The sequence below is a fragment of the Rhea americana genome, unplaced genomic scaffold, assembly GCF_003343005.1.
Source record: "Rhea americana isolate MKP2758 unplaced genomic scaffold, rheAme1 scaffold_352, whole genome shotgun sequence".
Classification (NCBI taxonomy): Eukaryota; Metazoa; Chordata; class Aves; order Rheiformes; family Rheidae; genus Rhea; species Rhea americana.
Window position 1 is genome coordinate 608545 of NW_028186482.1, and position 16262 is coordinate 624806.

The window sequence follows — 16262 nt, forward strand, 5'->3', positions numbered from 1 at the left end:
GGAAAAGCAGAATTGGCAGTAATACATGCTACAACAACCAACTCTCACTACCATTTCTTACTTTTTTTTTTCCAAATGATTAAGCACATACTTCCTAAAGCCCCAAATTCAACAGCAGGTTTGCAGAACAGTGTTATGTCAGAGTTCAGCGCAAGAGTGCTTCCAATTCTTATAAAGCAGCAATTTCAGAGATGCTACTGCCGAATAAACTGACAAAAAGTAGAAATGGCACAATAGGAAAGAAAATTTTTCATACAGCTCCCCTCAAAATTCATTACAGACTCTCACAAGTGATCCTCTGTCTTTTTCTGGGAATCAAGGATCCAATTTTGTTCTTATTTACAATTGTGTACACAAAATATATTGCTTTGGGTTATCAACTCTTTAATTGCAGGTAATTCTTCCTAGAATAGGTCATTTCTTGAGCCCTCTCCTGACTGACTAGGCCAAGAAACATAAGCACTACGGAATTAACTTCAATATAATTAGATCATAGGAAAATGTGCAATCAAGATAAAACTTTGAATTCACATAAACAGAAAAAGATTATGAAACTTGCCCAGATTATTTTCATGAAGCCTGCAGCAGATTTAAATGCAGAAGGAGTGCATGGAAGAGCTCACAACTAGATCTGCACAATGAGATGGGGAAACTTACAGGCATAAATTTACCAAAATATTCTTATAAAACCCAACAAGTGCCATTCATTCCAAGACATTATTAAGACAAAAGATAAAGGAGTGTGTGTGGGGGGGGGGAAACACCTTTGGGATGGTGAAATTGCTTTTGGGAGAGCATTTATCAGCAAGAGGAATTTGGTTCTTATCTCAACCATTAAATGTTCAAGGAAACACTGTTTCAGAACTTGTAACACCAGAGAATTTTCCATGGGACAATCCCCGATACAATAAAAATCTTAGCAGAGAAACTTTTTTTTTTTTTTTAAAAAAAAATAATAAAAATGTGAGCACAGCAGTAAAATAAAAAACTATAAAAATTGCTCTTTACAAAAGCCATATAAAAGGTAATCCTGGCGAAGCTTTTGAGTACAAAAACCTCAATTTATAAAAATATCTAAAACATCTAAAAGCATACAAAACTAAATGCCCTAAAAGATGATCTTTAAGCTTCAACGGAGGCAGCGTGCTATAACACTTAGCAATGTGATTATATAACCCACTAATGTTTTAATGCCTGTACTGTCATAAAAAGCTAGATACCAACAGGCAATGTTAATTATATGAACACAAATAATATTATGCAAGAGCAGCATGAAACTCAATTTCAAGTTTTATGGCCTCAAAAAATTATGCTTCAGTTAAGAGACTGGCTTATAAAAATAATCTAAGTAGGTTTGTTTTGTTTTGTTAAAAAATAAGAGTTATGTGACAAAAGAAAGTCTTTCTGGCTTAGTATCCTGTCTCTAAAAAGGGGCGAACAGAAAAATACAAAACCAAAGTAAGTATATAGTGACACTGCGCTTTGTACTCCTCCTTGCTTCCAGTGACTGTCAATCAGGAGCTTCTTAAATTAAGAGCTAGTATCTTTGAACAGCGCTCTCATATGAAATATCTACTGAATTTGGACAAATGCTTTCTAAAACCAAGGAAACTCATAGATGTACACTTGGAAGATTTCCCATCTCCCCCAAATCCTAAATTCCTGAAGGGCTTGTCTATGTAATTTATCTCAATCCGTCCAGAACAACAAAAAAAAAAAAAAAGTGAGCTTTTTCAGTGCTGTGATTCTTCCTCTTGAAGGAACAGAAAATCTCCCCAAACTCATAGAAATTGCTAGTTTAACCCTGTAGTAGAGTGTGTGTAAGAGCTCTAATAGACTTCTACAGAAAATACATTTTCGCTAGTATAACTGATACCTTTCCCAACTCCTTGCATGGTGTTTAGCGTAGAACTCTCTATGGGATTGCAATGGGGAAAACTGTGGCACAAGCCACCAGACTCCAACAACAAACCTGGGCTGCTTAAAACAGCAAATGAGGATACCATTACAAACACTTTCAGCAGATGAAATTGAATGTCACTCTTTCTACAAATTCTGATTAAGAGGACAGTAATCAGCCTCAATCAAGTAGATTCAGTTATTTTCATTTGGTATCAGCTATGAACTATTCGTATTCAATTAGATATTTTTTCTTTGTATCTACATATACTTTTATGCTCAATGAAATTGTGCCAGCCTCATTACTTAGATTTCCAGACTGAGTACATGATACCATTAACTCTCTCGAAAACAGCCACTAAAAATGGCTTAGGAGCTTGCGGGAAGCACTTCAGGCTCTGTTACCATGACAGCTTGAGTCTAATTAATTCATCATTCCTTTGGTTCCATTCTACCTTTCCTCCTGCCAGACATGCACACTTACATCCCTCTTGCAACCTTCTTTATCTAAGCCTTTGTCAGCCCAAGTTCAAGGAGTTGAGGAGGCAAAAAAGCCAGTATATAAAAGAGAAGTAGGTGATATTTTGCTCAGTTTAACTCTCCGAAACAGTGAGGATGCTAAGGAGAACTCAACATAGATGGCAGGACTGCAGCAGCACTAGCTTAAAGCAAGCTTATACTAAAACAGCACTGCCTCCTTAATTCAGATAGTCTAGACTTTTTCAAATCAAGCAGATGTGCCTTCTAAATATAGTAACAAATTAAGTAAGTCGCAGCCAATATCCAATCTAAGCCTACATTGGCAAAAGATTCTCAAAACATGCACCTCTCAACGTAGTAGCAGCATAAAATGTAATCAAGCTAAGTGAAGCAGGTTGTTGAGAAAAGGAGATAGAATAAAGACTAGTTTTCCAAGTATTTCAGATTTCAAGTATGCTTAATAAACTGGTAATGCTATATTAAGCGATATTGACTGATATCATTTGAAAAATGTAGTTCTGTAAGGCATTAGGTTCCTCCTAGGGTGCTGAAAACTTCCCCCATTGTACATTTTTAAGTAGGGGAAATACAATGAAGCACTCAGAACCTCATGGAACAGATTCAGATTAGTATGCAATGATTAATGCCATATATGAAATGATGAAACAAGGAAACAGACGGTTCTAGAAGAAATATATGGATGAAGTATTACAAAGAGCTAGGGAATGTGAAAAGTTTTTCAATAATCATTTTCTAGGTAAGGCAGTAAAACTTAAAAAGGTATAAATACTTAATAAGGAGGAAAATCTAAAAAAGAATGTCAAAACATTTTTTGTTGACACAGTTGCAGAGCAGGAGGAGGAGAAGGTTTGCAGAACATTTCTATTGGTTTAAGTGGTAATTAGAGATCAACGATAACCAATTTTAAAACTTAAGACTAGTTTTGCTTTGGCAAGTCTCCTTAAATAAGTCCATATTCAGAGGATGCACAATAATAAAGGATCTAATTTCGTATTACTTGGACTTGATTAGTCTAAATTAACTTGCGTGAAAACAAAACAATCAATGCTTTGCTTTCATTTCAACCCTTACACTTTTATGTAGGCAACCTCTAAAATTCATTACTGACGTCCATATCTTTGTACTCCTGTCCTTGGTCACAAATTTGAAGGAATAAAGTTGAATACAAGCAAAAAAAGATATTTAAGCACAGAGAAAGTCAGTCATTCAGCTGCACTGTTTAACATAACAAAACATTCTGAAGAAGCTCAGACAAGAAGGAGAGAGGCTGGTTTTTCTTCTAAAAGGCAAAAGATGCTGGGCCGCCCCTGTTTTTGTGACAAAGCTGGGTCATGTCACTCTAGCAGCCTAATAAAAAACACTACTTTTCAAGCACCGAAGTGCAGCCTAGCTTCAGCTCCTTTTTAAAAAAGGAAAGGAAAAACAAAACCCTGTCTCTATCAGTATGATAAAAATAAGATTTTATTCTTAAAAAGCCAATTTATCCTACAAAATATTCCAGTAGTAGCACACTCTTCTTCAGAATATTTTGGACAAAACCCCAAGTAACTGAGTTCAAATCATTAAAACATAATTTCAGAACATTCTCTTTCAAATAACGAAAGACTTAAAATGAACAGGAAATGAGAAAGTTAGATGAGATTACTATTAGACTAGGGATAGCATTCATATGGCATCTTTCCAGTCTTCTTGAAGTGCATAGAAGCAATGAAGATCAGTGCCAGTTTTTTAAAAACATTAGGTCTGTAATTTTTAGCAGTTACTTCGTAAACAGCTGAGAAATCTCCGTAAGGGGATGTCAAACCACTGCAACAATCACAGTCAGTTATTCTTGCTCTTATATCACAGTCATTGAAAAAAAACTCATGCCCATTCCATGGAAACCTTGCACCTCCAACAATCTTTTGGGTTCTATGCTAGAGATCTTAGAGATAGGTAAGGTGAATATCATTGTCAATGACATGAACTGAAAAAAGTTTTAGTTATTCAAATTATTAGCCTTATATCATTATACTATTTATTCTCTAAGAATTCTAAATATTCTTTTAGCTTTCCATGCTCTAGAGAATGATGCCCCAACTCCTGAGTAGCTCATCTAGCCAAATCAGAGGCCTTTCATTCCAGGACAAATATCCATATGAGAAAGAATAAGAACCTCAGGTCTGCATAACCTCTCAAACACAAAGAAATGTGAGGCCAACATGAAAAAATATATATATTTTGTTGAAGAAAATTATCACATACTCCCCCCCCCCTTTTTCCTCTCATCAAAAATACACTAAAAGTCTGAAATGCTGACTTTAAACTTTACCAGTGACCTCTATAAGCTTCTTTACAACAGGCTCTGCAAATACACACTAACACTTCTGACAGTAATACATTAAGCTAAACACAAGAAAATATAGCTGAGGGGTTAAAATCAACTCTTGATTGCCCTTTTTATTTTTTATTTTTTTGGACGGTAGAGAGAATACTTTCCCAGAATTCATTTAACACTGCTAGGAGTTAAATAAAACAAGGAAATCAAATATACACTGCACATGAACCAATCTCATTTAGCAAACAGAAAACAACACCATTAGGAATATAATATTAAGCATCTGAAAAAAATAAGAGATTTTTGCGTGTTATTTGCAGATACTGATATACCAAGCAATGAAAGCAAACTTCTGTTTAATAAGAAAAAGGTAACAGATTATAACCTTCTATTGCACTTTTGCTCATGTTTTCCACAGCACTATGCACTGCCAGTTACAGCTGTACGTCAGGAATTATGGCTGAAAATTTGCTTTTACCAGCTAACAAACCAGAACTTTCCAGAAAAGATGAGCAAGGAAAAATATCAAAAGATAAATATTAAAAAAGTATCAAAGAAAAAGATACCACATTTTAACATGGAGAAGATGAAGAAAGCCTTTCACCATCACGGCACAAGTGCTCGAGAACATAGAGGGAAATTGTTTAGCGACAAGCTTAAACCACAAACAGGCACAGTAAGTGAACAAACTGTGACACATTCCCACAGGACAAGACACCACTTAAGTTCCAAAAGAAAATAAAGAAAAAAAAAGAAAAAAAAAAAACTATCCACCTATCTCATTAACACACTTGCTAGCTTTTGCTAATCAGACATCTACGGAAAAAAGGAAAAAAAAAAAGAAGAAAACCCCAAACCTACCATTTTCCAAACAGTTCCCTATCTCCGCTTGAAGTTCTTCATCGCGTGTATCTGCGCCTCACCCAAGAACTCTTCAACATGTTTTTTTAATATTCGCCCTGCATTTTGCTAGAAAGCAGTGTTTTGTAATCTAGTACGATAGAAAGATTTTTAACTTCAAAAAACACTATCAGATGCATGGAGAACAGATTAGAAACAAAGTCACTGACCGCTTGACCCTTCAGAAAGGCATACCAAAATACACATGCTTTTAGTGGAATTGGTCTAAAACTAGGCTGTTAATGTAATATACAGTGATTTGATGAGGCTCCAAAGTTAGATACACTCTCACCTGTGCAGAAAACCCCTCCCAACAGAGGCTGATGTCTTATTTTGAGCAGCTTAGGTACTTTGTAAACTCACCTAGCTCTTCCCAAGTAGTCACTGAGGACGTATATAGACTGTGTCTAATTGTTAAATAACAAAATTAGAAAATTAGAAGAGGACTTTTACCTATACATTATATATTTTTTTCTATGATAATTTTTGCATGAGCTGGATATGGAATACAATATGCAAGGGGTGCAATTTAAGGAAATGCTCAACATAACTTCAAGACAATGACTCCATCCTTGAAAGTCAACTAGTACTTCCTAGTAGAGAATCTAACTTCCTAGCACCTAGCTAACAAGAGAAAAAACTCCTAGTTGGGAGTTCTCATCAAATTCCTATGAATCTTCACTGAAGGATTGCCACAAGGCACCTTGTTGATGCTGTTTAACAGAAAGCTTAACAACTAGCAAACAGTATTTTTCTCACTGAAAGGCATTTGTGAAAGTCAGAGCAGACTTCTTCCCTTCTGCTGAAAGCTTCCCCAAAGAGGAACGCAGATAGCACTTGTTAAAGTGAAAGTAAATTAAGCTTGATAGTACTCATTTAAATCTATACTAAAAAGACGACGTTATTTATCCTTGGGTCCTAACTGCTTACTGTTTTATTTGTCTCTGAACAACAGCAACAATTCCATTTCAACAGCCTCTCTACCTATTCTTCCTTCTTACACTTACAGGAGAAAAAAATAAAAAGATTTTTCTCATAAATAGAATATAAAAACAGCTGAGGAAATCCTTCAAAGACAACACATTGTTAAAGAAAAAAAGAAACAAAAAACACAAACTCTGCTCCTGAGAACCCCTTCTAAGAGAAATTTGCCAGTTTGAATCTCTCTTCCCTTCTCCCTTTCTCCCTCTCTATTTTTATATATATATATATGTATATATATGTACATATATGTATGTATATGTACATATATGCAACTCCAAACAAAATCAGCAGTCATTTTGCTATTAATAGTCAGAATGGTGTATGCAAGCTACCTGATTGGCTGACTCCAAAGGAAAGATATTAAAGAGATACAAGTTACTGAGATATTTGAAGGCAAGAGGACAAACAATACCACGGTGCAGACACGTGGCTGGAGGCAAAAGAAAAGGAATTAGGGAAGCCACCACCACCAAGCCACTACCACTGGATTTTCTCAGAAGCTGCCTTACAAAAAGTGACTGCAAATACTATCATCAGCTGGCAGCAAAGAACTTGTCCCTATTTCTCTGCCTCTAGATTACAACATCAATTCAAGTCTCAAAATTTCTTGTTTTCCTGTGCATCAGAGAAGAGTGACGGACGGGCAAGACAAGCTCAGGAGCTCTTCTTGGGAAGAGGTCTGCTTACAAAGCACTATGCTGGGCAACAACTACTTTTCATCTTGAACTGCCTAACTCTTAACAACCTTATGGCCTCAGAAAGTTAGCACCTGAAACTAATTTTCCAGAAATTATTAAGGAAAATAGTACAGATATTCCTGCTTGATTTGCTCATTAAAGGCCACTTTATATTTTTAAATTGTACACAATTTTCTTAGCATACAAAGTATAATTAGGCATATTTATGAAATAAAAATTAACTTCTCAGTAGTGGTAAATGTCTCTGAGATATAATTATTGTAGCATACATGAAGTTCGCGTATTTAAATCACTCCTTTTCAATTGAAATAAAAGTAAATATCAAGAAGAGAAAACCAAAAGAAAGGTTCTATCCACAGTAACTACAACTATCCAGTAGTATACATTTTGAAACAAAATAACTTCAGATGAAAGGCTTAAGAGTAGAATAAAGCTATTGAGTTGAATTGCAGTAATCTCTCTGACCCCCAAAAAAGTCTAAGCAAGATATGTCAGAAGTTAGACTCCTGAATAGTGTGAATTTGCAATGTTTTGGTGTCACCTACATACAAGTTATGCCAGTTTTTCCCAGTACGGAAATCCACACATGTAGATTCAGCCACAGCCATCTCAGTGAGAGAGACAGTAAGGTCCAACAGTACAAGTTATCTTCAGAGTAGTTTCCCTGTCAGTGGTCCCAAGGTAACTAGTTCAGTAACAAGTACTGAAAGGCAGTAAAAAATAAAACAACCTTAATGAATCAGATCTCTTCCTCATAGCCTAAAAATTCAAGCTTCTAACTGTGACCCACAGGACTGCAAATGTGGTAATGCACTCACGTATGTTGAGTAACATTCACATATGTGAAGATCCTTCAGAAGACTTGCAATCTCAATGACATGAATCACTTAAAACAATACTGAACTCCACACAAATTGTTACAGATCCATTTGCCGAGTCTATGGCAAACTCTTCACTTATGAAGAAAACTAAGCTCCATGACAAGGCCATAAACGAACTTCTTATAGGCCAAAATAGTTTTCAGACAGTAACAGTTTTTAGCTTATCAACCTGCTCAACTTCACATTTTGAGCTTCTGCCATTACACATTCTGAGCAGCTGCATCTTTTCAAGCCTACTAAGAGCAATTCCAGGGCTTATGTTATTGCTCTTATCTTTTCCAAGCAGCACAGTAAAATCAATATACTGACTAATTTAATTATAGCTATTCAATACCCAGTAACTGGCAGAAAAATTCTAAAGCATCACATCAGTTTCTTGCTGTTGCTTCTGCTCACAGGTTTCCAAAGCAGTCAGTGCAAATGAGTGAGTTATCCGCATGAAAGAAGGACAAAAAGCAGAGATGGGAGACAAATAATGCATTTGAAGCTTTTACCATCTCACCCTTTATGCTACCCACAAGGAACTTTCAGAGTGTTAGCATTCACTCTTACATGGGATCTGCTGGTGCTGTTACCGTTCGAGGTGGGGGACAGGAAATCAATTAATCAGGCACAACTGATCAAATGCACTTCATCTTTCATTCACTCCCTACTTTCTCTCAAGTACAATTTTAATACTTTATATACACACACAAAAGTTACTAACAAGAGGCCCCTCCACTGCAAGAAGATAGCAACTCAGTGATATTTCAGTCTAGCTAGTTTTAGTTATGAATAAGTTGTCAAGCAATCCCATTTTACTACAGCTTAGAATAACTATGAACCAATATACATTTGGAATGCCTCATTAATTCAGCTTTTGCAGAATCAAAATATAATTCCTATCAGTAGAAGAGAAGGAGAGAGGAAGAAGGGGAAAAAGAAAACTCAAGCAAGACTTGCTAAAAAAAAAAAAAAAAAAAAAAAGAACAGCTTGATTACGTAAAGCGCCCACATGTCAATGAGCACAGTATGGCTGTTTCCACAGGAAACCATTCTCAGGAAAACGCTATCCAAGGATTTTTCATTGCTGTAAACAAGGTTCTTACCTCTTGTATTCCCCACTACCTAGCTGTTGTCTAGAACTGGTTTTAGTTCACAGTACCGTGAGATATTCTTGCTGGCTGCTACTGCCACTAAAAAACAAACAAACAAACAAACAAACAAAAAAAACCCACTTTCATGGAGGCAAAGAGAGCTCCCTGCATACACTTCCTCCCTCCTGTTCCCATTCTGCCCATGAACCAGCAGGAGAGAGCAAGCATGACTTCTGAGAAGACAAACAACTAATGACAAAGAAGCTCTTGCCAAACAGAGCACAAGTGTCAAATCACAACAACTATAAGGAAAGCAGCTTTGGGAACTAAGGAGCAAGAGATCCCTCCTTCCCCCCTCCATCAGACTAGGCTTCAGTCTCAGTGGTCAGGTTTTTTCCAAGTCTCTGACACATCAACGTTACAAGAGCCACAAACATCTATCACTAGACAGACCTTGGACTTTAAAGAACTGATGACTTTTTCCTTCATGGGGAAAGTTAGACAAGAAAATGCACGAGAAAGCTAAGCCTTTTGGTGCCCAAGCATTCATTCCTAAATGGTCAATATGCAAAACCAATTTATTTCTACGAGGAAAGACTCAGACTGATCTTCTAGCACTTGGATTCCAACACACAAGCTGGTGTCATAAACTCAGAAATCAACTATCCATTTCTGTCATATTGAGTAGATCAGTACTCATAAGAATTTAAGTATTTCTTATGCTTCGCTCATCTCATCAGCCCTCATAATAGAAGCCACACAGAATAAACAATTTCAAAGGAATCCTAATTCAAGTTAAAAGTTGCCTCCACTGGCAACATTCCTGAAGTTGCTCCACAGATTATTCCATACTTTTAAAGCATATTCTTCTGTTGGTTTGTAAACATTACAAATAAGGCAGTTGGTTTATATGACTATACACATCGCTGAGGAAACATCTATCCACACACTATTTGAAATTTGTAAATTAAGAATGAAGCAATAGAATGGAAAAAGGCAGAGGAAGTCCAAATCCCACTTGTTCTCATAAACCTCAAGACAGTATTAATGTTAACCGTGGTACATGGTAAATTGGAGAGACAAGCATTCAAGTACTCTGAAAGATTCCAAAATGAAAACAGATTACTCAATTCTATGATGCAAGTAATTTGTCACAATCTGCTGCAGCTTGTAAGATACCAGATGTTATTGCAGGCATCTTTTAAAAGCCCTTTTATTTTTGAAAGGGGGACTTAAGTGCAAAATTCTCCTACAATACCAGAAGAAAAAACCTGTCTAATAAGCAGCAGTCATTTACCATCATTAGACTAAAGGGCTTTCTTGGAGATGTAATAAAATAATTATCCTAAAAAACTGTGTTTCCAACTAAGTAGACTATATCATACTATTTTTAAATAGTATAATATATACAATGATAAATACCATCATCAACAACTTAGTTTTGTTACAGTACATGGTACCTGTCAAGATTAAGTGTTTTAGAAGCTTGTTTTCCCTCTAGCAGTGTGTACCTACAGTGGTATTTTTATTTCAAGTTCCTTTTGAATGATAAACATCAGCATGTGACATCTTGTACTTCTGCAAAAGTGTGTGGACCAAAACAATAGAATATTTAGGTTTGTTTTTTTGTTGTTGTTTTTTGCATTTAATGTACAAGAAAACTCCTATTATTCAGACAAGCACTTAAAAGCAAGGAAATAAAGATTTAAGAACATCTACACATCAGAATTTGATTCTGAACTAGAAGTCATGGGTCACATAGGCACTTGCTGCTTCAAGACTTTAGGGTACTCAAACATCCTCTGCTTCAGCAGACACCTCTTCACAGACCAGCGACAAGACCACTTCTTTAGGGTATATCCTAAATAGTTATCATGTACAAGCAGAGTAATTTGCTGATCTCATGTGAAATTTAATCTTAGATGCAACTTCGAAACTCATTTATAAGCACAATACCAGCCAGATATAAATTCCAGTTTCTACTGTCTACAGTCAACTCCATGTATCACATTTTAATACTAATGTTTCATAAAACTAGTAAAGAATCAATATTTTTGTCTGAAAATACTTTAAGAATAAAAAGGAGGATGGTTTGAGCTAACATGGCTATCTTCAATAGTGGTCACATAATATGCTATTTGCACAAGTCTGCCAAAAAACACAGCTAAGCAGAAAAAACAACAGTGGTATGATTAAAAAACTGCTATGGTAATAGATTTTGTATTGGTTTACAACACTAATGCAAACTGAAAAGTCATTTGTAAGCTACACGCTGGTTTCAAATGAAACATGTAAAAAATGAAAATGAACATGTAAAAAACTCAAAGTTCTAATTAATTTAACTGTAATTAAGCAACAGCAAATATTAAGAAAAAAATACAAAAAAAAAAATCGGATGACTGCATTGAAAATAATCACTCGGAAGAAACCAGGCCAAAAAACACTAAGACGCTGAGATGGCAGACTCAGTGCAACCACTGTATGAGTTTGACTGCTTAAGATTGCTCCTGTAGTCTTAATTTAGCCCCGTTATATGTATGCATTACAATAGTCTTTAATTACATGATCATACAGTATTTTTTCCCCACCGGACTTGACTCTTATTTAGTACTCTGGCTAGACCTGTCTCTAACAGGATCAGAACTGTGTAATGAAGAGAATTATCAAAAAGACCAATTTCACAGCTGAAAGGTAGAAAGTCTACAAAACTAAAAGACTACTGGCACAGAAAGAATATCCTCACAGTTTAAGTACCCTGCTGCTGCCATGAAGAATTGGATGCTATCTCATGAATGCTGTGAAAGAACTACCTGCAGCACTACAAACAGCTTAAGCCAATTTTTCACAAATGGCTATTAGTTCCATGTTCCTCATATTCTGACTCTATAACTTGAGGTCTTCTGGAGGTCTGATTTGCAGAATTGCCAGAAACTCACAGCTGAAATTAAAGTCTAACAAAGATTTATCTTGAATACATTAAGTACTAAATAATGCTATGCACTTTAAAAAGATCAGATCAAATCCTTCACAGTTCAAACCAGACACCTAATATTAGTGAATATTTTTTACCTTATTCTCTAATTCTTAACTCATTACATGAAAAACTGGGAAACATGTGGCTTTATCTCAGGGACTACTGTGAAAAGCACACTGATGAAACATTGCAATATTACACAAACACTACATTCTGATTTCAGATGAAAGTTTGAGTAACAGTCACTAAATAAAGCACAGTCAACCTCTCTATTGAGCAAATCCTCACTAATTTAACACCATAGATATACACATGCATATACACAGTTGGCCACCTTGCAAGAGTAATGATACTTCCTACCTTGAATGCTCCACTTTGTAAACTTACTAATACTTTAACCTATGCATGCACATACATTGACATAAATTTCCTGTATTTTTAGGAGTAAACTGACAAAATATAAACCCCATCCTACAGTCACTCATATCCACGTATGTCAGCAGCAACTTTCTTTAGTTTTATGCAAGGTCCGTGTTACTGATAAAAGGATGACTGTCCTTGTCCGTATGAGCTGACTTTAAAAGGCTATAGACCATAGTACTGAGAGTTCACGGACAGTCCTCAAAAGGTGCTCTGGGCATCCTTCTCCAGTGAACAATGCTTCTCCTCCTCCACATCCCTGCTCTTGTCTCTATTTTCTCCAAAACACCTCAGGCTCCTGTTTCCATTTCTGAAGTTTTCTCAGTCAAGCCCCCTTGACGAACTTAATTTCTCATTCTACCTTTATGCCATTTATTTCTGAATTCTGCCTGGTGGGAATGGAATCTGACATATCCAAGCACGTGAAAACCACATTTTTTTCCAAAGACTTACAGTTTGGATGACTGTGAACATTTTCCATGGGAAAAGCAAGAGATTTCTCACATAAAGACCATCTGTATGCCATACATTGACCTTCTTTTAGATCATGAGAATGCTACAGCTTTTCATAATAAAAATCAATCTCACAGAGCAAAGAAAGTCAAATTTCTCTAGTCTTCTTTTCAGTAAAGTTTTGGAGATTTCAAAACAATTGACAAAGACAGACACATGGTTAGAATCAAGCAGTCTAATGGTGGAAATCTGGCAAGCTTGTAAGCATACAGGAAAGTAACAGGCAGTTTTCACTATAAGTCATACTATCAATTCTGCCTCTACTCCACAGAAAGAACTGGAAAGACAATCTTAGACAAGCTACTTTATTTCTTTACCCTCCATTTACAAGAACCATGATCTAAAAATAAAACATGGGTCATGGTTCCATAAGACATTAAATTCTACTTTTGAGTAAACTAGAAGCATTGCAATTCAAATCACTGAACTGGTATAAACATCATGAATGATTATGTCCCACTAAACCTTAAACCAGATCATGCAGTTGCTCTGACTTTGCATGGAAGCTGGTAATATGCACCATATCATGTTCTATCGCTAGTTCAACAGACATGGGATCATGTACTTGTATTTGTCCCACATTAAATTTGCACTCCAAGGCTGAATAGGGATAATATTAAAGAACATGAACCACACGAAAAACTACAGCAATTGTATGTAATATTCGAGTTTATTAACACTTCAGAAAGCTCTGTTCAGCAGAAAGTTCTGTTCATCCACAGCAAGATAGCAGCAGAAACAGATTTTGTTTAGAAACAAAAAGTATAACAAACTAGCTTTCATGTTTGTATTGGCAGTTTGATTGAACCTAACAGTTCACTTATACTACCACTGTCATTTTCCTATCTACTGTGAATGGCTATTCTAGCATCTACTAAATCATTGTTTTCCTCAAAGAAGTTACAGAAAATGAAGAAAACTGAACATTCATGCAAGCTGATGCAAATTCTTAAACTATAAGCTTAATATTGTATAAATGCAGTTCAGATATGACAAAACTCAAAATTTTAAAATAGTGGTTTGCTTTCTTTTCAAAAGCATGAAGAATTGCAACAAACTTATCTTGGCCCTTCTGACTTTCTTTTGCAAAAGGAATATGTCCAAGTACCCCAGATTTGATTTGTCTATGTTTTTATGCGCCTCATTACACTATATACTACATACAACCGCTTGTATGTGTAAAGGAGTATTCCTAAAATGAAAGTCTGCTTTCATCAACAGCATACAGTAAACTAATTTTTCAGGTTCTGTAACAGATTTCTGGTGATCTGAATACCACTAACAGAAAAAAAAAAGTGTCTGTTATCTTCAGATTAGACTAATTTATCCAAGCGCTTGAGGACACAGAAGCAAACTAGATCATTAAGAATCATATACTTTATGTGAAATAAGATAACTATGGACATCTTGAGTAGTAAGTGACTTTAGCCACCTTACCAATACCACCCTTAAGAGAGATTATGAGATTCAATTTAACTTAAAAACAAAAATGACAATGAGCAAAAGAGCTCATCTTCCTCGTATTCTACTGAATGATTAATAATTATGCTAGTGAACCATGAAAGTCTGAGCAAGTTCAACTCTTACTCATTTCAGTCACCAGACTCAGGAGAGCTTAAGCAATACTATTCAGTATTCCAAGATTAATTACTATTCAGTATTTCCAAGATTAATTACTTGCTTAGAAATCCAGCTAAAACAGCAAGCTGGATTTTTTTGTTTTTAATTCTGTATCCCTAACAGGGCATCTGGCACTAAGTACACACAACATAAAAATTATGACAATAGAATGCTAATCACAAGCACAAGTCATAAGGGAAAAAATGTTTACAGCATTATTTATGCTCCGAGTTCCCTAACTTCAGTCAGCTATGTGCTCACAGAGTTCAAATTAGCTGAAGACATTATTTGCATCAAATAGACAAAATAAAAATGTAAAAAAGTCTTGCGCTGTTAGGAGATTTCATTTTCAGCTTGCACAGACATAGGAGGACGCTTACTAGAACCCAAATCACTGGGGATACCGACGTATATGTTTCGAGACTCTACTGGTTAACTCTAAACAAGATTCTAAGCAAGCCAAAGTTTAGAGCAAACAGATCTTTGTTTAAACCAGAGACTCTCCAAGAGCAAAACAGCTACAAGAATCTTCTGTGCTGGGCCAGGTGATGGACTGCACAAAACTGTCACGAATACTTGCACAGTAATTATTAGCCTGCCTGGAAATTAAGATTCCTTTCACACACACTCCCAATTATTGCCAGGTCTGCTGTCTGCCCTCTGAATGTCACTTCCCTCGCTAGTTTAATCAGAGGCCTGAACTCATCTCTTCTAGGGCTCGGGATTCCTGGCCACTTGAATCTAGGGAACTATGCACCATTAGGGCAGGAAGAAAAAAAAAGAAAAAGAAAAAAAAGAAAAAAGGACACTTTTCTTCGCCTAAAACCCTATGCACATATACATGGGCTAGTACAGAGGCTCCCTTCCGGGCCTTCAGATTCCTCCATTCTCCCCTTGCCTTCCCCCAGACCCCCTGGCTTCCCCCACCCTGGTCCTATACAACAACTCCCACTCCCTGCCGGGCCCCTAGCCCCATCCACCTCCGCCGCAGTCCCACAGACTTCCCACCCCAATCCCACCGAGCACCCCCATGCCCTCTCAGACCGCCAGCGCCTCCCCAGCCCTACACACCTCCCCACGCTCCCCGGGGCGCCTCGGACGCCCCATCCCCCCTCGGGCCTCCCGACGACCAGCGCCAGGCCGCGCTCATAGAACCCCCCCCCGGGCCCCGCTCCGCAGACGCCTCGGCGCTGGAACTGCTCCCGCGCCGGGCCCCCGGCGCAGCGACCCCCGCCCGTTGGCGGCGTCCCGGCCCCAGCTGGGCCCCCGCCACCCGCCGCGCCCGCGGCCTAGCGCGGCCCCGGCCCGCACTCACCTATCAGCCGGCGCACCTCCTCCTCGCTCAGGTAGAGGCTGAGGCTGGGCCCCGGCCCGGCGGGGGGCCAGTGCGGGGGACTCACGGCGTGCGGGCGGGAGCTAGGGCTGGCCTGGCCCGCGGCGCCGGCAGGCAGCAGGAGCAGCAGCGACAGGAGGCGGAGG

At 37.5% G+C, this 16262-nt stretch overlaps 1 protein-coding gene across 1 annotated transcript in view; it reads right to left on the bottom strand.

Annotated features, from left to right (window-relative positions):
* Positions 1–16261, bottom strand: part of RYK (receptor like tyrosine kinase) — a gene marked incomplete at its 5' end in the record, with an annotated part of 66866 nt that extends 50605 nt beyond the window's left edge. Inside the window, one exon of the mRNA XM_085311939.1 lies at positions 16099–16261. Coding sequence (XP_085168065.1) covers positions 16099–16261 — 163 coding nt within the window. The remainder of the gene's footprint in view (positions 1–16098) is intronic.
* Position 16262: the final 1 nt, after the last annotated feature.